The 26764-nt window shown below is 38.4% G+C and overlaps 1 protein-coding gene and 1 non-coding gene across 8 annotated transcripts in view; both read right to left on the minus strand.

Annotated features, from left to right (window-relative positions):
* Nucleotides 1-26764, minus strand: part of zgc:103755 (uncharacterized protein LOC449988 homolog) — an 80809-nt gene that overhangs the window by 8614 nt on the left and 45431 nt on the right. For 6 of the 7 annotated variants that reach the window (XM_060879755.1, XM_060879754.1, XM_060879756.1 and 3 more), the window contains 3 exons: nucleotides 18842-19009; nucleotides 18293-18430; nucleotides 5102-5225 (listed from right to left, as the gene is read on the minus strand). In XM_060879755.1, coding sequence (XP_060735738.1) covers nucleotides 5102-5225; nucleotides 18293-18430; nucleotides 18842-19009 — 430 coding nt within the window. The remainder of the gene's footprint in view (nucleotides 1-5101; nucleotides 5226-18292; nucleotides 18431-18841; nucleotides 19010-26764) is intronic. The other variant, XM_060879757.1, reaches the window with a different exon arrangement.
* On the minus strand, nucleotides 3670-3833 carry LOC132853029 (U1 spliceosomal RNA). The gene has a single exon (XR_009649147.1). It is a non-coding gene; the product is annotated as a U1 spliceosomal RNA (small nuclear RNA).

Genomic DNA, 26764 nt, shown 5'->3' on the forward strand with positions numbered 1-26764 from the left:
TGGCTGGCTTTTTGCCTCGTTATTATAAGTAAACATGCCGTATAACGCAGTGAAACGATAATTTGAACTTTATTAATTTTATTTTTTGGGTGCACTATCCCTTTAACTATGATTTTATCAATGTTTATCTGTGTTAATTATGTATTTTAAATATCTATTTATTATTGCTTATTATACATGTTCACTGACGTTTTAAAATGTTTTTTTATAATATAATATTTGAATTAAATTGAATGTTTTGGATACCACTATTAAATTATTGTTTTTATTATTATTTTACTGACGTTAAGTCAGCCTACTTATAGACAATGCCTCTCTTGGCACTGTGCATGTAAAACACTGTTTTTTGGACACTAACAAGTGAAAATAGTTAGGTTAGATACATTTGAGTAGGTCTGTTTTGTTAAAAATCAATAGCTGTAATGCTTCTGTGCAGAAAGAAACCCGTGAGCCACAAAGGTAAGTTTGCGAGCAGATTAGACTAATTTCCACCTATTAGACAGCCTAATCAGCTTATCGTGTTTAGTATTGCATCACTTATAGCTCTTAAACCTTTAAAATAGAGTTTAGGAAGATGTATGTAACTACAGTCATTAGCTTTGGTTAACTATTGAAGCCTTGTCTCTTGTCAAAAGGCTCAACGTGAGCGCAGACTTTACTGAACACTGCTGGCAAGCAGCATAATCTCGTATCTCCCTGCTCCCAAGTCATAAAGCTTGTATCTCCGATAAAACGTGACTTTGGGAAAATGTTGTGTTAATGTTGGTACACAACAGTATATGATAGCTATATTATATATGATAGTATATTATATAAGGTATAATAACAACTTTAACAATACAATGTTTAATAACTAAAAATTTCCTGAAAAATAATGGTTTTGGAGATACGAGGATTCCGCCCGACAGCGACGATATAAACAAAACCCTGCACGCACGCCCCCTGGTGTTAAGCAGAGAATTTTCCAAGCCATCATGACAGTATGAAGGCAACGGGTGGAAACTTAAAGGTGGGGTCTCTGTTGTTTGAGAAATGCTTCATAAAACTGCGTTGGGCCACCAAACAAAACAAAAACAAAACTAACGTGTAGCCAATGAGCAGAAAGAGGCGTGTCTTGTCAATATGGGTGGAGAGAGTGTTCAGTGTGCATGTGTGACATTAGCAGAAAGCGGTTTTAACATTGATGTGGAGGATAAAAACAATGAAAGAAAGCGAAGAAATAAGGCTTATGATAAGGCAAGAAGTAGGACTCGTGTTAATATAGGATCAGCTTTCCAGCGCTAGAGAGAACTGAACATCTTCCGCGTGAAACTGAGATAAACCTTTCACGGTACAACACACAGTACTACAAAAACACATTTGTATTAGCATAGTATTACTCACTGAGTTCATTTATTGATAAAAATTTACCCTCGGTCAGCTGCCCCAGCAGGTTCCGCCATAATACTTGTCTGGGTTATACTTGGGTTATACTTGTCTGGTGTATGTGTGGGGCGGAGCTATCAAAACAGGGGTGGGACCCATTTGGGTTGGGGCGTGTTTGTTTTGGTGATTTCAAAAGTCAACATTGGCTTTCAAACAACGGAGACCCCACCTTTAAGAGAAGAGTTAACTGTTTGCACAGGACTAAGCAAATGTTTAACCTTTACTTAGTACTTATAACTGTTAATTAATTACACGTTAGATTATTTAAATTAGTCACGTTGACTGTTTACCCTGCATCACAGGCAAACTAACTGCTTGAAGAAAGAAAAAAAAATAACACTCACTCACTCATTCACTCACTCACTCACTCATTCATTCACTCACTCATCTTCTACCGCTTATCCGAACTACCTCAGGTCACGGGGAGCCTGTGCCTATCTCAGGCGTCATCGGGCATCAAGGCAGGATACACCCTGGACGGAGTGCCAACCCACACACACACTCTCATTCACTCACGCAACCACACAATACGGACAATTTTCCAGAGATGCCAATCAACCTACCATGCAGGTCTTTGGACCGGGGAGGAAACCGGAGTACCCGGAGGAAACCCCCGAGGCACGGGGAGAACATGCAAACTCCACACACAAGGTGGAGGCAGGAATCGAACCCCCAACCCTGGAGGTGTGAGGCGAACGTGCTAACCACTAAGCCATCGTGCCCCCCAAAAAATAACACTAAATAAGTGAAATAAAAAAGAAATAAATAAAAATCAATCCCAGAATGCAATGTCTCTACAGTATGATACTGTATTACAGTAGAATCAGGCGACAAATAGTAATGTGTCTGTATATTTACAGCTATTATATAAAAGATAGAACATGTTAATGTTTTATAAACATACAGTAAAATACTGTTAGAAATTAGCTGTAAATTTATAACACCTGTGAATGTATTACACTTTTTCTTATTGTAAACACACATGCACACATCATGCAACATGTATGTACTGTAGATAAATAAAACAACTGAATTTAGATTTATTCCTTTTTCACTTTGGTCTGTTTTATCAGATCGGTCTATTCTTGCTTGCTAATACGGGCAAAAAAGACACCAAAAACCAAAAAAACAGAAAGCTTTTCTTTGTTAAACAGTCAGTGATCAGTCACTGCCAAAATGAATAGAAAAGGATGTGGCCTCTTTGACGATGCTGGTTCCTGCTCAGAATATCTGCACTCTCCATTAGTTCGGTGGCGTTTAGCCGGCTGCTCCATCTCCACCACTGCCCCAGGGTTAATTAGAAAAAATCACAGCGATTCTGACAATATAGCGCTTATAGCTCAGAGGTGCTGGAGATGGCCGCTACAACAAGCGAAGCGAGTAAGTAATGCTGAACAGCAAGAAACGGCCTTCACAAAGACGGGGAGAGTTTATGGAAAAAAAAAAAAAAAGAGAGAGAAGTGTCGGTACCATGATAGAAAAAAAATGTATAAAATAAATAAATAAATCAAAAACCTGGGGAGAAATAAGAATAGTCGATGAGGAGAGCCTTTGAGGGAGGAGGTGAGCCGCTGTTTAAAGAGGAAATGGAAAAAAAATACAGGAAATTGACAAATGGAAAATAAACACGACGGCCCAAAATGAAAAGGATGATAAATGACTGAGTATTAAGTACAGACTTGGCAGCATGTTCACAAATAAAACACGTCAGGATTTAATGTGTGACATTACACAGCCGGAAAGTTGTAAAAACCGAAGTCACTAATCTGCTGCAAAAATTTCTTTAGTATTTGAAACCTTAACCAGCTGAAAAAAGACTCAAATGTCTGAAGATAAATAAGAACCACAATACTACTACTACTACTTCTACTACTACTACTACTACTACTACTACTACTAATAATAATAATAATAATAATAATAATAATAATGAGAAGAAGAAGAAGAAGAAGAAGAAGAAGAAGAAGAATGATGACGATGATGATGACGATGATGATTATTATCTAAACAGGGGCACATTAATATGAATTGCTTTTCAGTGTGAACAGAATCTGAGCTGAAGTTTGCCTTCACACTAAACATAACTATTAATACTTTTTCTTTTCAATTTTTATTTTCCACGGCAGAGTTGAATTCTTGCTTCTAATTGGTTGATTGATTCTCGATAGATAGATAGATAGATAGATAGATAGATAGATAGATAGATAGATACTTTATTGACCCTGGAGGACATTCGGGGGGGGGGGGGGGGGAGCACGAACACAGTCCCCCACTATCAGAAATTATGCAGTCGAGATTCCCGCATTTAGGGAATTAGCAAAATTCAGCACAGCCCGAGGGAAACTGCTGAACCACACATTGAGCAAACCACCTCCTTGATCATTGTATTGCCCCTGCCAGGTACCTAAGAGCTATATAAGCCACAATGGACAGTATTTTTTAGCTGCAAGTCAAATCACAGGTTGAGATTCATGAGACTTTCGAATATAGTAGAAACTCCAGACTGTAGCAGTTTTTGGAAGGAGTCCAAAAGTTTCCTGTAACAGCAAACTATGAACAAAATATCACTGAACCGGAAGCAGTGTAAACTCATAGTGAATTTTTATTTCTGACATTTTCATCCAAATGACTTTCTTAGTAGCTGTTTGGGTGTCTATAGACCTCGCTGCAACTACTTTAAGTATTTTCTGTGTCACAAATCGACAGGCTTTAATACAGCTGAGTAAAACCCCAGCAGTTTAAATATGACTTGTCTGATAATAACAAAACTAGCTTTACTCGAATTCACTAAATCATAAAGCCCACGAAGACACCTTAAGATATGAACGTTAAAACCATAACAGAAGTACAAACATTTCTGCTTATCCATGACATTTTGGATGGATTTTCCTCATACGCTCTTCCTTCCTCTAAATGTCACACACCCAGTCTCAAGATGCAGCATATACACATCTAGATGAAGAACATCGCTCTGAAAGCTTGGTGAAAATGCGTCATATAGCAATACAGCATTAGCTAAAACCTTTTTTAGCCTTTTTACAACCTTTTTATAACCTTTTTACTATTAGCGCCGACATAAGTCTGACTTTTCTCTTGCAAAAAAGACAAATGGTTCAACGTATTTGATGGTTATAATTCTATAAGTTATATATAGCTATGTACGACTAGTACATAGCAATACAATTACAGAAAGGTATTTGGTGTATTTTGTGTTTACACCAATAACAGACCAGTCAGAGAAGTGTAATAATAATAATAATAATAATAACAATAATAAATACAAATTAAATAATAATGATAATAAAAATAATAATAAAAAACAATAATAATAATAATAATAATAATAATAATAATAATTATTATTATTATTATTATTATTATTATTATTATTTAATTTGTATTTATTATTGTTATTTTTTTTATTATTATTTACTTTTATTTCACAAATGAACTCAAAACAATCAGAAATTCGGTTGAGTTTCGGTTGAGCTCAAAAACATAACTGCCAATCAATCGTGATTCATTCATTAGTTGGTTCATGTAATCTAACTAAACTGGGTGAAAAAATGACTTTAATAACTTCTAGATGTTAAAATGTGTAAATGTATGCAGGTCTGCAATAGTGTGTACTGTATATTGCAGATGTCCGAGTGTATACGAGAACTCACGTACATACCGCTGCACTCGTGAAGGCGGAGCAAACACTCCATGTTTTGGCGGGCAGCTGAAATACTTCACGCCTCCGACAGAGCCGTCGTTCTTCCCACTGGGTTTATCCAGTTCAATCCCAAGCCAAATACCTGCACCCACATGAACACACACATGATATGTCATAAACACCATCAACAAATAAACAAAAAAAATATATACATTATATACGATTGTTCGTCTTACGAATCTTTGATCTTATCATGGACGATAGCGATACAACAAAATTGTAAAAATATATTCAATGTCACGTAGCAGGCATTCAAGCAGCGCATGTACTGTAGTACGATAAGTTGTGACATGCTTCGCCTCAATCTCACTAGTGATCGACAGAGTGCAGTTGTCTCAGTGTTAGAGCACCTTTATCGTCGTCATCCTCATCTTCCGACAACTAAGCTAACGTAGCCATTAACAACCTAATATTTCAAGCATGCAGAGGTCAGATAAAACCTTGTTGAGTGTGATATAATATGATATAATATGATACGATATGAACTTCAATGCATGTTTGATACTTAGCTTTAGCATTTTAGGGTTAGCGCAATTGTTAAAGTTTTTATGGCAGATAGGATTTTTACTGAACAAACTTTCTATTAGAGATTTAAAATTTGCTTTAGTAGGGGGGGCACGGTGGCTTAGTGGTTAGCATGTTTGCCTCACACCTCCAGGGTTGGGGGTTTGATTCCTGCCTCCACCTTGAGTGTGTGGAGTTTGCATGTTCTCCCCGTGCCTCGGGGGTTTCCTCCGGGTACTCCGGTTTCCTCCCCCGGTCCAAAGACATGCATGGTAGGTTGATTGGCATCTCTGGAAAATTGTCTGTAGTGTGTGATTGCGTGAGTGAATGAGAGTGTGTGTGTGCCCTGCGATGGGTTGGCACTCCGTCCAGGGTGTATCCTGCCTTGATGCCCAGTGACGCCTGAGATAGGCACAGGCTCCCCGTGACCCGAGGTAGTTTGGATAAGCGGTAGAAGATGAATGAATGAATGAATGAATTTGCTTTAGTCAAATTTACTGTAATTTGTCGAATTCTAGGTAGGCTCGGTCACGGTAAGACTTGCGACAATTTCTAGTTACAATGGTTCATCGAAATGCATCTCCTTTTTAACTCAGTCTAGCTGTATAAACATACATACAAGGTCATATCTTACATTTACTGCATGGTTTAATTTTCAACTACTGGCCTTAATGAAATTTTGATCTAGCGATTATTTTGTTCTGGGCATTCCCCGTGATTGCTAGTGTTGAGATGTTATATAAAACTGATAAATAGTGTAGGCATACATCCTCATGAATAAAACAACATAATGATGACATTATCGAGTAGTTTATATGTTGATTGAGTCAGCTTATTCAGCACTGTGCCCACACACACTAAATCCACTTTTCTTTATAATGGGCAAAGTGTTGTACGGCTTCAGTCATAATGCAAAAAAATGACCTCGGAGGACAGAAGTTTAGATAAGGAGCTTTAAAGAGCTTTAAATTCTTTAAATTTACATTTGCGAAAAAGAACGAGAGAATGGCTTTAGGGTAAGAAACACGTGTAAATGAACAAAATTTATGGACAGAAAATGTAAATTGAGTACATATTTTAAGTAATAATGATGTTTACAAACTATATAAGGAATGAAACATGACTCAGTGGTGATATTAAGCAGGAAAGATGCATTAGGAAAGGCCATCAGTGTCTTTACCACCTTTGATGCTTAAGAGACTGTGCTCTAAGGTGCTAAGGAACTTTTGAGAGCATCCTGGGGGAAGCATCTCAGCCTGAGTTGAGCACCAAGCAGGACAGGCGAGATCTCCAGAGGATGGTGTGATCGGCTGAGCGTATCATCCGAACTGAACTCCCTGACCTGCAGTCCATCTACAGCAAGCAGAGCTGGACCAGGGACAGGACGATATTGAAGATATCTCAACCATCCAAACAACAGGCCAACACAGAGAAAATAAGAATGAGCTTCTTCCCACAGGGCATTCGGGCCCTCGACCAGAACATCACATGGGAATAAGACTAGAGTTTGTACTTTTTCTGGACTTTTCTATACAACAGCAAATACCTCAGCAGATTTGTTTCACAGAACATATTGCATAATTGCACTAATTGCATTCATCTGAACTTTATTCTCAATAGACTCAGTGGCAAAATTCCATATTCATAAATTTATTTGAGTATTTTCTATATGTTTCTCCTCTTTGCTTGTACAGGTATTTTCTATTATTATTTTCACTATTTTAATCATTATTTTAATGATCAATTGCCATATATTTATTTAAATATTTTTAAATAGGTTTTCTTTTTTGCTTGTACAGATAATAATATTTCTATTTTTATTGTCACTATTTGAATTATTATTTTAATAATCTATGTTAATATATGGATTTTAATATTTTCTAGATGTATTTTCCCTATTGCTTGTACAGACAATTGTACTTCTATTTTTATTTTAACTAGTTTTTATTCTATTTTTTTTATCCTACTTTTTATGACACGGCCAGTGGAGAAGTCTAGACCTCATACAGGATATGGTTGTGTATGTGACAAATACAATTCAATTGACAGGAAAATAATCAACAATATTTTGGCATGATACAAAGTGAAGTTACCAAAAGATTGTGTTTTATTTCTTTTACACCACAGCAATTTGCCAACTATTACAAATGTATAAAAGCAATTATAGGTAACTGCTGAAACTAAGAAAAGTCTGTTGTCTTCAAATACATTGACGGTGGAGACTTCTTCCCAAAATACTGTATTAACATCTCCTTTATATGCTTTTTTATCTGTGAGAAATATAATACAAAATGTTTAATATTATACAAAGGTTCAAGATTAATATAAGACTTATTTTTAAATGTGTTTGTATTTATCCCCAATGAACAAGCCTGATGTGACTGAGGTGACTGTGTGGAGGTCAAACTCCCTTAGATGGAAAAGGAAAAAACCTTGAGAGGAACCGGACTCAAAAGAGAACCTCATCCTTTTGGATTTATGCAGAGCGGGCATCGGGGCATTCATAAAAACCTGTGATGTGCCATACGGTCAGCACTACTGTCAAAGCTGCTGCTATGGAAAATTCATCAACAGTGTATACCCAATCATATTTGAGCAGGGGGGGTGTGAGATTATCCAGAAAAGAACAAGTGCAGGTTTAGTTTGATCTTGACCTTAGATTTCATTTCAGACTCAGGTGTGACTCAATGGGTTAGGTTTTGGACTACTGGTCAGAAGGTTGTGAGTTCAAGTCCCATCACACTGCCATCCTTGAGCAAAGCTTTTACCCCTTAATTGCTCAGCTGTATAACTGTGATAAAAATGTAAGTCTTCCTGGATAAAGATGTCTGCCAAATGGTACAGGTTTTTTGAGAATTCAACAGCACTCTGGTCTAAAATAATATAATCCATGAAGTTTTAATTAGCGAATAAGTCGTTACTATAGAAACGATAATGCATTAGACAGTAATGTAAGACGTATCTTAATATAAACCTTGCAGCTGGACAACATATTAATCAACACCTTCTGACCAATGAGAACTGAGGATTCAAAACCGCTGTGGTATTCACTATCGTGCTGTATTTTCGATAGCAGGAATAAAGTAAAACCACTGACTCAGTAGAGACAGAATGAGTAGAGCGGATAATCTTCTAGTGCTAGTGAATAACGCAGGCTGGACCTCTAACTCCACCGGGCGGTTTTCATAATCTCCCAGCTCCACTGAACACAGCTGATAGCTCTTCAGCTTCGCTTTATGCTCCTGATAGTGTCGTAGCCCTGCTCCATTATGCCACCAATTACACTGAGTAAACACTTATCTGCAATAACTGCTGCTAAGTGCCAAACCCAGTGATGTGGACTGCAATTCAATAAGATGGCACAAAGACTAGTTTATATTCCTCAAAGAGCTCCAAACGTAAAACTTGTAGCTTCTTGTACTGTAGTAATACTGAAGTGATATGACATAATTTACTGATCATTTAACAGAACTCTACATACAAGCATACAGCAATGAGTCTAGAAATCATGAGAGCTCATTATATATCTAATATCTGTAATATTCTGTTATACCAAAGCTCTATTGGATTCTCTATTCTGATCGGTCAGAGGGATTGATGCATTTTCTAAAGAAGTAAAGCACATGTTTAAATGAGTGCAATTACTGACATGTATAGCAGGCAGCACACAGAAATGGATATAGAGTGGATATAGTATCATAATTTATAGTGTTTATAGTTTATATGGTTTATAGCATGGTATGTGTATAGAATATAATATCTTTATATTGTGCAGAGTTTATACTCTGTATTGTTTAGAAGTAGAAGCCTTTATTTTTATCACATATAAATTACAGCACAGAGAAATTCTTACTTTGTATGGAAGGTCAGAGTGCATGATCAGACAATAATGCTAAAAGGGTAAGGGCCTTGCTCAGGGGCCCAATGGTGGCAGATAGGACAGTGCTGATTCTTGAACTCCAACCTTCTTATCAACAATTTAGAGCCCTAAGTGATTTATATCTATTTATATCTTATAATGCTCATGATCTATATATATAATGTAGATCATACAGTAGATTATACTGTTTAAACTTATATTACATATTATATTACATTTACAGCATTTGACAGACACCCTTATCTCATTTTTGTACTGAGCAATTGAGGGTTAAGGACCCTACTTAGGGTCCCAACAGTGGCAGATTGGTGGACCTGGGAATCAAACTCACAACCATTTGATTGGTAATTCAATGCATTAACTGCTCCATTTTTAACCCCATCATTATATAAACTACATGGCCAAAAGTTTGCGGACTCCCGACCGTAAGCCCAACATGCTTGATTAACATACCATAGCAGAGTTAGTCCTTATTTGCTGTTATAATAACAAATGACAGATCATGTCTTCATGGAGCTTACTTGTCATACTGGAACAGGTTTGGTATTCTCAGTTCAAGCTGTCCACAACCTTTTGTCCATAAAGTAGTTTTTACTGTTTATAGCTTATATTATTTATACTGTCTATATTTTATATAAGAACTAGTTTAATAGACATTCAACAATATTACACATAACTATAAACAGATAGAGTATAGGTTTGTCCCAGTTTACATATATATGCACGATTCTATGATGTCATTCATTCATTCATTTATTCATTTTCTACCGCTTATCCGAACCACCTCGGGTCACGGGGAGCCTGTGCCTATCTCAGGCGCCATCGGGCATGAAGGCAGGATACACCATGGACGGAGTGCCAACCCATTGCAGGGCACACACACACACACACTCTCATTCACTCACGCACTCAAACACTACGGACAATTTTTCAGAGATGCCAATCAACCTACCATGCATGTCTTTGGACCGGGGGAGGAAACCGGAGTACCCGGAGGAAACCCCCGAGGCATGGGTAGAACATGCAAACTCCACACACACAAGGCGGAGGTGGGAATCGAACCCCCAACCCTGGAGGTGTGAGGCGAACGTGCTATCCACTAAGCCACCTCTCTCTCTCTCTTTACATGCCACTGAGTTCCTAGTCTGATTGCTTCTTCTTCCAGACCTACTTCATCAGTCCTCAGTGCCCGGTGTGCACTCTGCTGGGGATTGATCTCCATGGACAGCCTGTGACTCATGGGATTGCTGTGAATAGGGACGTCATCCGTCTTTGAGCTACCGTTGCGTCAGTCGGGTCTTCATAAGCGATCATTTGAAGACTTCGGCAGAAAGAAATTAGTGTTGGGTCTGTCGTGAACTATTAGTTCCTCCGGAGCTCTTGGTTACTTAATTGCTTAAAAACTATAGACTATTGTAGAAAGGACATTATTTACATTTACATTATTTCCTGTTCAGTGTCACTCAAATGAGGATGAGGTTCTCGTCTGGTTCCTTTCAAGGTTTCTTCCTCATATCATCTCAGGGAGTTTTTCCCCTGCCACCGTCACCTCCGGCTTGCTCGTTAGAGATAGATCTTAGAGAAATATATAACTTAATTTAAAACTTTAAAATTTTTATTCTGTTTCCATATGTGATTTGTTAAAAGCTGTAAATTGAATCGAATTGAATTGAAGTTGGCCGGCGACACTGGCACAACACATCCTACAAATGTCTTTTAAATTAACTCACGTTGTGTGATTTATTTTTGAACATTTTAAAAATGTACCATATTCTGCTGTTTTATTCAAAATCAAATCCTATCGACCGAGGAACGGCTTATAATTCCAATTAAAATAAACGTTAGTGTTCCATCAGACACAATGCTAACCTTCTAAAATTCAATCGCTAGTCCATAGAGTACACAGTGCATAGTGTAGTAGTGTACAACTAATGATGTGCCATACTTTGAGTTAAAAAATAAAATTTAAAAAAGAAAAGTTAAGAAAATTTGTGTTTAGAAGACGATTAAAACACTTCAGGACATGCTTTTATTGGAAAATAATGACTTTTCAGCTGGAAACTATAACTCCACAGTTTATTTATACCATATACTGTACATTACCTCACTTTACAGCTCTTAATGCAAGATATTTACTTCTGTGAGGAAACCTGAATATTGTTTCATTATTAAGATTTAACAGTCTGGAAATAGCTTCAAGATCGTTCATGCTGTCCGGTTTATCAGTCTATCAAGACCTTGAAGGTACAGAGGAAATTCATTACATTACTATGAAGACCCTTTTTGCTTCTTTTATTCTTTCAAAGTTTATGTAAATGAATGCATATTATTTTTTTCCCAGATGCAGAAAGCCCAGCTGTGTTTCTTTGCATGTCTTAGCGATTACTCATGCAGCGACACCGTGCTCAGCAAACCTGTAACCCATTCTTGAATAATGTTGATGACTCTTGGTGGTGGTGTGGCACTAAAAAACTTTAAGTTAGAACCCAAAAAAGGTTTGTGAGCATGCAGGATAAATCTTTCTATGCTCACTTTTCTACTTAAAAACTAAAAAAAAAAAAAAGTTCCAGTAAATTTAAAAGTGCATTAATATTTGCACCTTTTTTTAACCAGAGGTCAAAAAATGGAATTTGCACGTTTTGACGTGTGTCCATATTCAGCATTGAATGTTTTTGTCATGTCACACTCCAAGGTGGTGGTTAATGACTCGTATGAAACTAGACACTCAAGGCTTTAAGACTTTGTAGTCTTTCTCTAAGGTTCTGTTTTTTCCTAGCCTACTAAGAGCATTTTCCTTTTTCATAGAAAAGTTCCAAAAAAACAAAAACATATTTATTATGTTTTTTTTAACACAATGTAAATGGTGATATCAAACCTGTTTCTGTTCATTCATTCATTCATTCATTCATTCATCTTCTACCGCTTATACGAACTACCTCGGGTCACGGGGAGCCTGTGCCTATCTCAGGCGTCATCGGGCATCAAGGCAGGATACACCCTGGACGGAGTGCCAACCCATCACAAGGCACACACACACTCTCATTCACTCACGCAATCACACACTACGGACAATTTTCCAGAGATGCCAATCAACCTACCATGCATGTCTTTGGACCAGGGTAGGAAACCGGAGTACCCGGAGGAAACCCCCGAGGCACGGGGAGAACATGCAAACTCCACACACACAAGGCAGAGGCGGGAATCGAACCCCCAACCCTGGAGGTGTGAGGCTAACCACTAAGCCACCGTGCCACCCACTGTTTCTGTTCATATGTATCTAAAATTTTAAGGTTTATATTCAACCACTAACATTTTGTATTTAAGATTATCCAACAAAGGGAAAAACACATGTCTCACACTGAAAGCCAACAGAGTCCTGCCTCATTTTATATCAGACAGAGGCAATAAAATAATTCATTTTTTCTTAGATTTTTATATACAGGCGCATCTCAATAAATTAGAATGTCGTGGAAAAGTTGATTTATTTCAGAAATTCAACTCAAATAGCTAAACTTGTATATTATATAAATTCAGTACACACAGACTGGAGTAGTTTAAGTCTTTGGTACTTTAAATTGTTATGATTTTGGCTCACATTTAACAAAAATCCCAAAAAAAAAAAGAATATGGTGACATGCCAATCAGCTAATCAACTCAAAACATCTGCGAAGGTTTCCTGAGCCATCAGAATGGTCTCTCAATTTGTTTCACTAGGCTACACAATCATGGGGAAGACTGCTGATCTGACAATTGTCCAGAAGACAATCATTGACACCCTTCACAAGGAGGGTAAGCCACGAACATTCATTATCAAAGAATCTGGCTGTTCACAGAGTGCTGTATTCAAGCATGTTCACAGAAAGTTGAGTGGAAGGAAAAAATGTGGTAGAAAATGATGCACAACCAACCGAGAGAACCGCAGCCTTGAGAGACTTGTCAAGAAAAATCGATTCAAGAATTTAGGTGAACTTCACAAGGAATAAACTGAGGCTAGGGTCAAGGCATCAAGAGCCACCACACACATACGTGTCAAGGCATTTGGCCACAGTTGTCGTATTCCTCTTGTTAAGCAACTCCTGAACCACAGACAACGTCAGAGGCGTCTTAGCTGGGCTAAGGAGAAGAAGAACCGGTCTGTTGCCCAGTGGTCCAAAGTCCTCTTTTCAAATGTGAGCAAGTTTTGTATTTCATTTGTAAACCAAGGTCCTATAGTCTAGAGGAAGGGTGGAGAAGCTCATAGCTCAAGTTGCTTGAAGTCCAGTGTTAAGTTTCCACAGTCTGTGATGATTTCGGGTGCAATGTCATCTGCTAGTGTTGGTCCACTGTGTTTTTTGAAAAACAAAGTCCCCACTGCACCCATTTACCAGGAAATTTTAGAGCACTTCATGCTTCCTTCTGCTGAGCAGCTTTTTAAAGATACTGATATCATTTTCCAGCAGGATTTGGCACCTGCCCACACTGCAAAAAGCACCAAAAGTTGGTTAAATGACCATGGTGTTGGTGTGCTTGACTGGCCAGCCAACTCACCAGACCTGAACCCCATAGAGAATCTATGGGCTATAGTCAAGAGGAAAATGAGAAACAAGAGACCAAAAAAATGCAGACGAGATGAAGGCCACTGTCAAAGAAACCTGGGCTTCCTTACCAGCTCAGCAAAAGGAGCCCCAAACAAGTATTGAGCCCCAACCAGACTTCAGTCTGTGTGTACTAAATGTATATAATGCACGAGTTTCACTATTTGAGTTGAATTACTGAAATAAATTTGAATTACTGACATTCTAATTTATTAAGATGCACCTGTATTTGTGAATGTTGTGAGTGTTGGCTGACAGAAGAATGTCAAGGGTAAGGTGTACAAGACAGTAGTGAGAGCAGCTGTATGGGTTAGAGACTGTAGCAGCGAGGAAACGACATGAGGCAGAGATGGAGGTAGCAGAGATGAGGATGTTGAGGTTCTCTTTAGGAGTGATGAGGATGGACAGGATTAGGGACGAGAACATCAGAGGGACGGCTCAGGTTGGCTGTTTTGGGGACAAGGTCAGAAAGGATAGATTGAGAAGGTTTGGACATGTATAGAGGAAGGAGATGGTTATATTTGTAGAAGGATATTGGAGATGGAGCTGCCAGGTAAGAGGCCAAGAGGAAGGACAAATAGGAGATATATGGATGTGTTGAAAAAGGAAATGAAGTTAACTGGTGCGAGAGTAGAGGATGCCGAGGATAGAGTTAGGTGGAAACAGATGATTCACTGCAGCAACCCCTAACAGGAAAAGCCAAAAGTAGAAGATATTTTTGTTAATATACAGTAATATTTGGTGGCTCAAACGGTTAAAGCTCTAGGTTGTCTCCAGAGGCAAAGTATCACGGCTGACCCTGAGCTCAGAAGCCCAACCTCCAATGATGGGATATGCAAAGAAAGGCTTTCAGTGACAAAGTAAAGCTTCTTCTTCTTGACTTTGAGTTAAGTAAGAATATAAAAACAGGACTGTCAATACTTTCTATAGAGAGGCATGAACATGAGCCGCGAATTTCTGGTGCTGATAGTGAGAGTTCAGTCTGTCACGTCTATCCCATGGTCTAATTCAAGCGGTTTGGCGTTCAAGCTTATCCGCAAAATGACAAACTTGGCTGATGGTTTTCATTCCAAGCAAGAAGGATTCTCAATCAATGTGACTCGGTCTTAAAGTGAATTAGGTGTGGCTCCCATTGCGCAGGAATGAAACCCTGAAGCCAGACACACTTTTTGCAGCAAAGATCGGACACACGTTACTAGAACTCTTTCACTGAATAATTATGGGATAAACTTTACTTTTAATCTGCAGCTTTGTCTCTTTAGCTGGCCTTTTCTTTTATTAGTCTAGCAAACAATTCAAATCTATCTACAAACTTGCAAACTCCTGACTGTGAAAATTTTTTGGTGTGTATGTGTGTGTGTGTGTGTGTGTGTGTGTGTGTGCTTGAAAGATACAGCTACTTGCAAATTTCTTACTTTAATGAATATTTATTTGAAGCCCTGTTATTCTCAATGCATTATTTAATACTGCACACAGAAGTGTTTTTGTTGACAGTGGGTGTGAGATGCTATGATATAAGCAACATAAAAAAAAAGTGAAACCAATTTCGTCTTTAAAATGTTGCAGATACTGTACGGTCTGAGTTGGGATTGGTTTAAAAGAAAAAACAAAAAACAAAAAAAAAGTCTGGAAACTTTTAATTGGACCACAGACTACCACTAAAGAGATGTCAGGGAGTGTTCAACAAGAACACCTCAGATACGAAGGAATCGTGGGTACGGCCTATTTCAATGTCAGAACGAAGGATTTTGCCGGAAGGTGAAAAGACGTGTTGGCAGGAATGATATAAAGCTCTGAAAATTCTAAGAATAGAAAGCTCCTATAGCTCAAATTAATAGGCAGGTGATAACCTTATCACTAGAAATATAAAGCAAATTTTTCCATCCCTAGCTCTTTAGAGATTCCTTAATTATCATCTGAATCACTTTCAACCTACAATTGTGCCATAAAACTGTGGCCCACGCCTCCTGCTGGAGTGAAACTTGAGCTCAGAGCGCTGAGGATTAAACTTCAGCTGTTTCTCAACCCTGCGTTATTTCGTCCACTTTTGGAATTGTGACCTTAAGAAGCAGAAATAAAGTCCATTTAAAATGATTTAGAACCTGGCATTTATATTTCGACATGCAGTTTGAACAATACTTTAAAGATCAAATAGGTTTTGCTGTTCGATTGTTCTTTGTATAAGGAGAAAATATTTACCTAAACAGAACATATAAATCCTGGACATTTTCCGAAAAACATAAAATGTCGATTCTTTCAAGAAGGAATTGTTTATTCATGTTATTTTGTGGGTGGTTAACCTTTATGTTATATTCTGTTGTATTTATTCTGTTTTTTGTTGTCTGAACCTTTAAGACTGCATTATTACTCCGATAGAAGCAGCCCAATGTTTTTATTTATAAATAAAATATAAGGATTTTTTTTTTAGTTTTTGTTTGCTCGTTTTCTTCTGGTAAGAGTTTGAGGTCAGAATTCTAAACTAAAGTTTCCAGCTTCCTAAAAAGATTCTACTTGCATCCTTTTCTGAAGAAAACTCTTTGTTTTTAGGTTTAACCCTTGTACGATGTTCGGGTCTGTGGGACCCATATTCATAAACATCAATAGTTTTGAAAAACTTTGCTTCCTTGTAAATTTGTTGATTTTTTCCCACTCATAACTTGATTAAATTTGATTTTCTTTTTTTATTACATTTTATTAAAAAACAACAAAAAACGAGTAGCACTTTAATTAAAAAATGTGATGTAATAAAGATAAAGGACATATATATTAACTATACATGCTGTTTATATTGCTTGTAATTGGCGATGAAGAGTATTTTAACATAACATTTTTGATTGTGTTGAATTAAAAACCTAAAAATGCAGCGGGTCCAACAGACCCACCAACACTGGCTGAGTAACAAAAATACGAACATCATACAAGGGTTAACATGGAACATTTAACTTCATTGAGCTATCATTTTCCCCATTCTGATTTTAGATGAACTGTTGACCTCATTTAGATATAAGGTGTGGTGGAAATTTCTAATCTAAAGATGTTCATAAGGCCTTTTTTCTTCTATGCTTTTACCTTGTATCTGTAGTGACCATAGACTGACATTGTTATCGGTTGTTTTCTTAATATTATGACAAGGGCAGTAGGGACTGGAGACGAGTTTTCAGGAATGAGGCATAAACAAAGTCCAGTAAATCTTCTAGTAGGCCTTCGAGCAGTCCTTGGCCCGGTCCAGATTAGCTTGATCAGGAGATGAGCATGCGTTGATTTTGAGCCAATGATTCATGATGTTTTGCTTTTACATATCCTCTTTACTTTAGTTCTGTCTATAAAATCTTGATGTAATCAATGATCGTGACCTGATTGGGTCCTGCTGTGCAGCTGAGCACAGTAAATTGTGAAACCTTTTTTATTCTTGCCCGTGTCTACCAGTGTGATACTTTATTCCTTAAATCTCTCAAACCTCAGAACTTCTACGACAAAGGTTAGGAGCTTTAGTTACGTATAGCAGTGCTTACAAATGATTGGCTGTTTGGATTATTGCATGAATTTGTACAAGCGTTCCTAATAACGTGCTCGCTGATTCTGTGAAATCATGACTCGTACGTACATACAGCTCTCTTATCGCTGCAATTCGCCAGTCGCTGTAGGGGTTCCTGTTGTACTATTGGTTGCCATAGTAATCAGCTTTATATTTACATTTATGTCATTTGGCAGACGCCCTTACCAAATGTGACTTACATTTGTTTCATTCATACAACTGAGCAATTGAGGGTTAAGGGCCTTGCTCAGGGGCCCAGAGATTCAAACTCATGACCTTCCGATCAGTAGTCTAACACCTTAACCACTGAGTTACCGCTACCACAGTTTTCTTGCTGCTGAAATGAAACATTTTTTATACAATTATTTTGTATCAAATTCAGCAGTATATATCTGCATCATATCATACGAGATGAAGAAGAAGCAGTGTGTGATCTTTTCCACGAATCACGTGCACTCTACTCTCTTTAGTCCATTGGTATTCACTGCAGCAATTCACACCATATTTGCATAAATATCTCAATTTTGTCACGTCACTGGACACGCCCACTTCTAGCCGCCAACGGTCGAGGCAGCTCGAGTCACTGTAAGTTACCAGCTCATATGTGTGAAACTAAATGAGGTATACCGAGGCTCTAACGAGTCAGAGAGGCCTACCTGGGGCAAAGCCGGTCTTGCCGTTGAATCGGACAACTCCTGTCCTCTGACCGATCACAAGAACTCTCTCTCCCAAGCGCAACATGGGACCATCTGAGACTGAGCTACAGGCAGACGGAGTCCTGCTGCGTGCCATGCCTATAAACACACATCCAGAACTCATCTTCATCCATCACATCATCAGAATATCCTCACTCCACTACAAAAGACATCATTAATACTGCAATCATCTCTAAAACCGACGTCAGACGGCATCTGCGTTCTCTGTTATCGACAAACATTATTATCAAACATCAATAACACCATAATCGCCATGGCAGCAGTAATTATCACTGTGCTCATGCAAATGGACTGATCCATCTGGACCATTCATGTGAGTAAGTGCTTAAATCACAAATCTACTCAGGACACTTTGCACTGCTGTAGATAAGCCATGCTCCATGCTCAAGAGCTTTATCTATAATGGCTAACACATTCCTAGCTGCTTTCCAGAAGCTGGAGATAAGCAAGTGTGTGAGTGTGTGTGTGTGTGGGTGTGTGAGACATTACCACACTGCGAGGATGGTGGAGGAGTAGATCTGGAGTTTGAAGGTGTCCGTTCCTGCCGAGGACGAAGGGGACGTCTCTGTCTAGGTGCAGGAATCGGCGGTTGGAGGGCAGAGACTTGTCGGGAGTCCAGAGAGGACGATGACGTGGAGCAGCTGCGTGACAGAGCACCTGGGGAAGAACAAGGTGATGACACTGAAGATAAAATCGACGCCAATAAAAAAAATACAATATAGTTTAAAAAGCTACAGTTAAAGTAATTAAAGAAAGTAAAGTGGAGAAAGTATCCAGAAGCTTTATTGACAAGCAGGCTTTTTTGCTGATGCTAGAAAAATCACACACAAAAAGCCACACGCATGCACATTCAGATATTTCTGCTCTCTGCAAAATAATAATAGAAACCATAAACATGACACTGAGAATTGTGTAGTGTAGAATGTAAGAGATGGTTGAGCCACGTTGTATGGCAGGAGAGAGAGCGAGAGAGAGAGAGAGAGAGAGAGAGAGAGAGAGAGAGAGAAGCTAAAAATATACAAGGTGCTATAGTCCTCATGTTAAATATACAACACTGTAGACTCTGTAGAAACATGTCATCTCTGTTAGTAAAGCATATTTAGAGAAAATGTTATAATCAGGGGCTAAATGGACATTTTACAATTAAACATTTCTTAAAAAAAAAAAAACTACCACGCATTACATGCATTTAATTTCTAATCACTGAGATTACATTTTTCCCTCTGATTTTGTTTTCCTCTGACTGAAGCTCTTAACCCTGTATATGTCTGTATAATGTTATGTATAGAAGGAGGAAGAAGAAGAAAAAAAAATGAGCAAAATATATGTGTGCTTTAGTCCACAATCATGGGTTAAATGTACATTTTAAAAATGAACTCAATTATTTTTTTGTTCCTGTTATCAGTTTATACAGAAATTGGAAGGAAAGGAAATACCACATTGACCTGGTTTGAAGAGCATTAAGTGCACCTCAAAGCCAATGAATGTATCTCTGTCCAATATTAATGGAGCACAGTGATGGAAAAGTGTGTGCCATGAGCAGGGACCTAAACCCCTCATCCCCACCACTTAAAAGGGCAAGATCAGACACAGCAGGAGGAGCCAGGTCAGGCCTTTAATGCTTTTCCAAATGAATTTGGGACATGATGTCATTAAGCCTTCACATTCAAAGACCTTCATGGGCCAAGGAGTTCATTAATGAAACAAGTTAGAGGCTAATGGATAACCATGCACCATGTCTTAAGGGGGAACAGAGTCGGCAAGGAAAAGCTGTCTGATTAAACGCCTTTCACATTTCATGAACTAAATATAGCCTTTAGAACTTATGCCTCCATTGGATATTCAGATGGCCTTTAAACAGCACATTAATTACAGAACACTTATGGAATAAAGAATAAGGCTGACTTTAGTTTAAAGTTAAATCACATACAATACATCTAGTAAAGACAATTTTTATACTTTTAAATAGCGGATGGAAAAGAAAGGTGGGTAGAAAAGGAAGTTTTATTTTATCAATGCTGCTTTCAGAGAAGATGTATGCTCACTTTTTTTTATTATTAAGGAGTCATTAGGTTTCTCCTTCTGCATGCATTAAGGACGGCGATTAAACAAAAAGTAGGATGAATTAAAAAGGACCGGATGCAAGAAACAATGCTGAACGGTGCTCTTACTAACTAATCGCTTTCAACCAATGTGCACAGAAAAGAGAAAAATCAAGAAAGTTTTGGACAATCTCCGTGCACAACAGCTGGATGAAACGGCTGCACCTTCAGAGTGTCAGATAGATGGAAGATTTGAGATTTCAAACATATTGGAGGTGTTGAGATGTGATAAATCTGTACTATGAATGTATCCTCTATGGGGTTTATTAAAGGTGGGGTGCACGATCTCTAAAAGCCAATGTTGACATTTGAAATCACCTAAACAAACACGCCCCTAACCCAAATGGGTGTCACCCCTGTTTTAGCTCCGCCCCACACATACATACGCAACCCAGGCAACTATTATGGAGGAACCTGCTGGGGCAGCTGGCAGAGGGGATATTTTTATCAATAAATGAACTCAGTGAATAATACTATGGTAATACAAATGTGTTTTTGTAGTACTGTGTGTTGTACAGTGAAAGGTTTAGCTACGTTTAGAACCCGAGGCAGAGGTGACGTTAGAGGCAGAGGTCGTAACGTTGCTGCGGATAAACACATGGAAACAGAAGACTTGGAGCCTTTTTCGCTTTTCGTTTTTATCCGCCATGTCAATGTTTCAATCGCTTTCTACTAATGTCACACATGCGCACTGAACACTCTCTCCGCCGCATATTGACAAGACACGCCCCTTTCTGCTCATTGGCTACACGTTTGTTTTGTTAGTCGGCCCGACTCAGTTTTCTGAAGCATTTTTCAAACATCGTGCACCCCACCTTTAAAGAAAGCCTATTACCAAGCTTCATTTAAATGATATTAATATTAAATCTCAAACATAAAGCTATAAAGCTTTGCTGAGGTAAGAATCAGCCATGACACTAATATTTTGTACAACTAAAATTCTGCAAATTTAATAACTAACTTCCTTAAATGTAAAATAAATGTATACGCTCAATCAAAACCCATCTAAAAGTGACTTTAAAGCAAACACAATGGGTACTAAATGAATACATTTTTATCAACATTACCATGTATTTTGCACATTTAAGCAGCAACACTCCAAATTCCAATAAAAATAAACAGCCAAGACAATTATTTTTTCACCACTGCCTTTTTGAGATGCCGTCTGCTCATTTTCAAATCATTTAACAAAATCATTTGGCTTCTTTGCATGCCAAAAGGGAAGCAAAGTGAAATTAAACAAGTGGGATAACTTAGCGGGGACAGATTGAAAAAAAAAAACACTTAACAATCAGCTTCAACCGTGCTGACACAACAGAACAGCAATCTCGAAAGCGAAAAACTACCTGGATTTGAAAGTGAAACAGATAAATAAATAAAAAAATCTCAAACCTCTCAGGCGTGGATGAAATCAGCGCTCCTTCACAGAGCCGAAACAATCAGCTCTCCAGAAATAAAAAGAATTAAAACGACCAGAAAACATCACCTCTCACCTCTCGACATCTGCGAAAACTGCAGAAATGAACTGATGAATAGTTGTGCAACACGAAACTATGGAGCTAACAGAAAAAGAGAAAGGGCAGTGAGGAGAGAATACGAAAAGAACGACGCACAGAACTATGTGGCTAAAGCTCAGTCATGCAGGATTCGATAAAAGCGCAGAAAAGCAAATCAATGCTACAATTACAATGGAATAAGAGGGATATTTATCACCCATCGCACAAACGACGAGAGCGGGCCTGAGTCCACATAAGTACACGCATCATAAAGAGACTCATAGATTGGAACAGAGATTAATATGGCTATGGATATTGATTAGCCAACGGATTTTGCTTATTGCGTGAACTAATTTTGAAGCTTGATGAAACATTTTACATGTTGAATAGAAACAGCGTTTCTGGTGAATTCTCACCAGTTAACATGCAAGGAGTTTCCTGTTCAGCTGTTTTTGTCTTAAAGGTAGGGTCTCCGATGTTTGAGAAATGCTTTAGAAAATGAGACGGAACGACAAACTAAACAGAAATCAAAACAAACGTGTAGCCAATGAGCAGAAAGGGGCGGGTCTTGTCAATATGGGTGGAGAGCGTGTTCAGTGTGCATGTGTGACATTAGCAGAAAGCGGTTTTAACATTGACATGGCGGATAAAAACTAAGAAAGAAAGCGAAGAAAGGCTTACTATAAGGCAATAAGTAGGACCCGTGTTAATATAGGATCAGCTTTCCAGCGCTGGAGAGAACTGAAGGAGCGGGAAGGCCTGCGACGGGACGCCAAGGTCGCTTTTTTCCTTCTCGATAGGTGAGTAACGTTGGTTTTGCTTTGTTACACAGAACTAATATATGCCGTCCTTTGCATGATTATGCTTGTGTGTCATTTTTGCTTGTTTGTTTATCTGCAATCGTATTGTTCTTCCTTTCAGTTATGATAAAGACACATTTCTTTCCACTAGTTGCCTGGGTTACGTATGTAAGTGTGGGCGGAGCTATCAATACAGGGGTGGGAGCCATTTGGGTTAGGGGCGTGTTTGTTTTGGTGATTTTAAATGTCAACATTGGCTTTCAAACATCAGAGACCCTACCTTTAATTACTCTGTCCGAGTTCTGTCTCTGTTCTCGTCTCATCCGTTCTTACTCCAGCATGTCACATCATCACACGGTACGCGTGAACTCTGCTTCGACGCGGCCTACAAACACGGCCGCCACGGAATCTTACTCCCAAGCTCACAGTCATCACCATACAAATTGTGTTCACGTGCGTTTCTTTATGTATATTCGGTTTAGTGCTGTTTATAAGCAGCTCTGTACAGCTTGTGAAGTATTGTTTGATTCATGAGTCTTTTTCTCGTTCTCGTTGTCTAGTGTGGCATTTATTCGTTTCTTTCTATTTGTTCAATGATTATGAGAAAAATATATAGGATTTAATCTTTTAAGATCAAGTTAATGTGCAGTTCACACTCATGGTCTTTTCTTTGTATCCCTATATATTCTATTCTTTGTAAGTTTTTGCCATTGTTTTTCCACTTATATCAGTCTTGAGCATTATCTCAATGCTCTTGTGCATGTCCTTTGCACATGCTCCTCTGCAGAAAAGTCCAAAATTTGGAATATGATGGACTGTGGCCTTCCCAGGCTATTATCATGAGTGCAACAAACAATCTCCCTGATTAAACCCTGGCTCTTAGTCTCCTGATTCTCCAGTCATCATTTTTCTGGTGAAAAAGCAGTGTTTTAATCATCCAGAAAGTTTTCTGCTCATAGCCTGATTGACCTGTGGCTCTTTGGAGTGTTCAAGTGTCTGTTGGAGTGTTCGCTATTTTAGTTTTACTTTAGTACCTATTTTTTTTTTAGATATTTGGAACCGTTCCTAATGATCTGCACTTGCATCCTAATACCAAGTCTTTGCCATTATGACGTTCGTTCGATCATCTGTTCGTTCATTTCAAGCTACTCACTGCTCTAAGGTTCATTGTCCTGTTTTAACATATACCATGCAGATATCTGACTGGAACCGACAAAAGGTCATCCTGAAGAATTTGGCTCCATCCATTTTTTTGTTGTGACAGCAATAAGCTTTTCTGTATGTCCCACTGACAACCAACCCTAGAGCATGATGCTACCACCACCGTGCTTCATAACAGGAATGGCATAACCTGGTTATTTGGTTTGCACTAAACATTATGCTTTGGCTTTACACCAAATGGCTCAACTCATCAAAAAGACCAGAAAATCTCTTTTTTTCCTCCACAAAAGCTCTCAGATTCTGGACACTTTCCCATAGAGGCCAAAGCTGTGAAGCAAAACATAAACAGTGAGGGGAATTAATGACAGCTTTGACATCCTGTCCTCTGATCTTTAACAATGATTATTGGTTTGCCCTTAATAAACAACATGCTGAGTTAACATGCTGCTTTCCTGCCTCTGACCTCATGTTAGACACAGTCAGAATTGTATTAACACTTAAGTATGATGACTCATGCATGCTAGTGCTACTGAGTCAAGCTGCTTGTTTAATGCACAAAAAACAAAGAGCTTTTCAGACTGTTGAACCATATTTTTTTGGTGTTCTAAACCCTGTTATTGACCAAGGATAGAAGGACATTTCACAGTAATTTTGAAGCAGGGTTGGCACTGATTTTTACCCGGGGTTATATAAACAGTGTTAATCCCACACTGTCGTGCCAAACAAGTACAACGTGACACAGTACAGCATTAAAATGTTACCGCTAAATGATTATCAACAGACACCTAATCAGAAATTGCCTTATATCATGTGCTTTGTATAGTCACAGAAACCCTTTGTGTTGTGTAAACAGTAGATGCAACGCATGTAGTGAAAAAAAAATGCATCAGTTCGAGTGGCGACAAGACACTAAAAAGTTTGATATAAATGTTTGTGAATGTTTGATATACATTTACAGCATTTGGCAGACGCCCTTATCGCGAGCTACTTACATTTGATCTCATTTTATACAGCTGAGCAATCGAGGGTTGCTCAGGGGCCCAGCAGAGGTATCTTGGTGGACCTGAGATTCAACCTTGAAATGCACCTGGGATTCAAACTCACAACCTTCCAATCAGTAGTCCAACAACTTAGACACTAAGCTACCACATCAGTGTTTTTACAGACATGGTCAGAAATGTCTGCTCAGGACAAACTGGTTAGCACGATGAGAAGTCAGTATTTGAGGAATTGCCTGAAAAAGTGGAAGCTGGATATCAACAAACGCCTGGGCAGCTACAGGCAGAACCGATCCTGACCTTCCTGGGGCCCTAAGCAAAATTCTGCTAAGGGGCCCTCCTACCTGACCCGTGAGCCATGTAAACCATTTGCCACACATTCACACTTGCACTGGCAGCACTGTACAGCTAATTTACAGTAGCTAGTCAGATAGAGACTCGAGACAGAATCACATCAACTTAACTTTACTGTTATTTGCTCTTGCTGACATCAAACTTGAAGAGAACACAAGTTTCCCTGATTGCTGTTCTCACATTTCACTCTCATTTTGTTTCTTTTTTCTCTTTTCATGTCCAGATACATAGCTCCGCTTCATATTGCCCTCTACACAGTAAACATTAAAGGTAGGGTCTCCGATGTTTGAGAAATGCTTCAGAAAACTGAGTCAGAACGACAAACTAAAAATCAAAAGAAAAACTAAAAACAAAAGTGTAGCCAATGAGCAGAAAGGGGCGTGTCTTGTCAATATGCAGCGGAGGGAGTGTTCAGTGCGCATGTGTGACATTAGCAGAAAGCGGTTTTAACTGGATAAAAACAAAGAAAGGCTTACGATAAGGCAAGAAGTAGGACGTGTTAATATAGGATCAGCTTTCCAGCGCTGGAGAGAAGGAGCGGGAAGTTGGCCGCATATTCACAGATTCGAGTTTTCCGAGTCAATAACTCCTGAGCTAAACAATGTTACTAGCGAAACGTGGCTTTAGCAGCTTCTCTTGATTACTACAATAGAAAATAGGTGTTAGTTGTGTAGTTGCAGTGTTTAGCTCAAGAGTTATTGACTCGGGAAACTCGAATCTGTGAATATGCGGCCAACTTCCCGCTGTCACACATGCGCACTGAACACTCTCTCTGCCGCATATTGACAAGACACGCCCCTTTCTGCTCATTGGCTACACGTTTGTTTTGATTTTTAGTTTGTCGTTCCGACTCACTCAATATCTCTTTCTCAAATATCGGAGACACTACCTTTAATGTTTACTGTGTAGATGGCAATATGAAGCGGAGCTTTGTATCTGGACATGAAAAGAGAAAAAAGAAACAAAAAAAAGTTCAGCCATGTGTCGAGCTTAAAAGTGTGAGACCTGAAGAAAGCCTGATTTTTTGTACAAAGCAGTTAATATATTAAATATTAGTATTAAATATTCAAGATATTGAACATTTACTTTGTTTTACATGTTTAAAATTCTAAAACTGCTTGCTTCCAATTAAAAGTAAAAAAAAATGATACCTGTTATTATTATTTTTTTTTTTTCCCTGAAAATACAAAGATATATTTTATTCACTTTCTAATCTTAGAGAGCCTTTCATGCAAAGATTGTGTAAGGTATATAAGAAGAAAGTTTAACAAACAGCGTTTAAAGGTATTTTTTTTAATTGCTAGTGTAAGAGCATTTTATTGCTTTCCTCACGGCACTGAATCATGTTTGCTTTGATCGCATTTTTGGATATATGCCACAGTTAAATGGACATAAAAAGATTCAGTTTGTAAAATGTATAAATACCAGCTGTCACATCGACGCACGCATGCCATCGCTTACACTGCAGAACTAGCGATGGCAAACGACCAAAAAAAAGGCA

Source organism: Tachysurus vachellii, chromosome 10, assembly GCF_030014155.1.
Source record: "Tachysurus vachellii isolate PV-2020 chromosome 10, HZAU_Pvac_v1, whole genome shotgun sequence".
In the NCBI taxonomy this organism is placed as follows: Eukaryota; Metazoa; Chordata; class Actinopteri; order Siluriformes; family Bagridae; genus Tachysurus; species Tachysurus vachellii.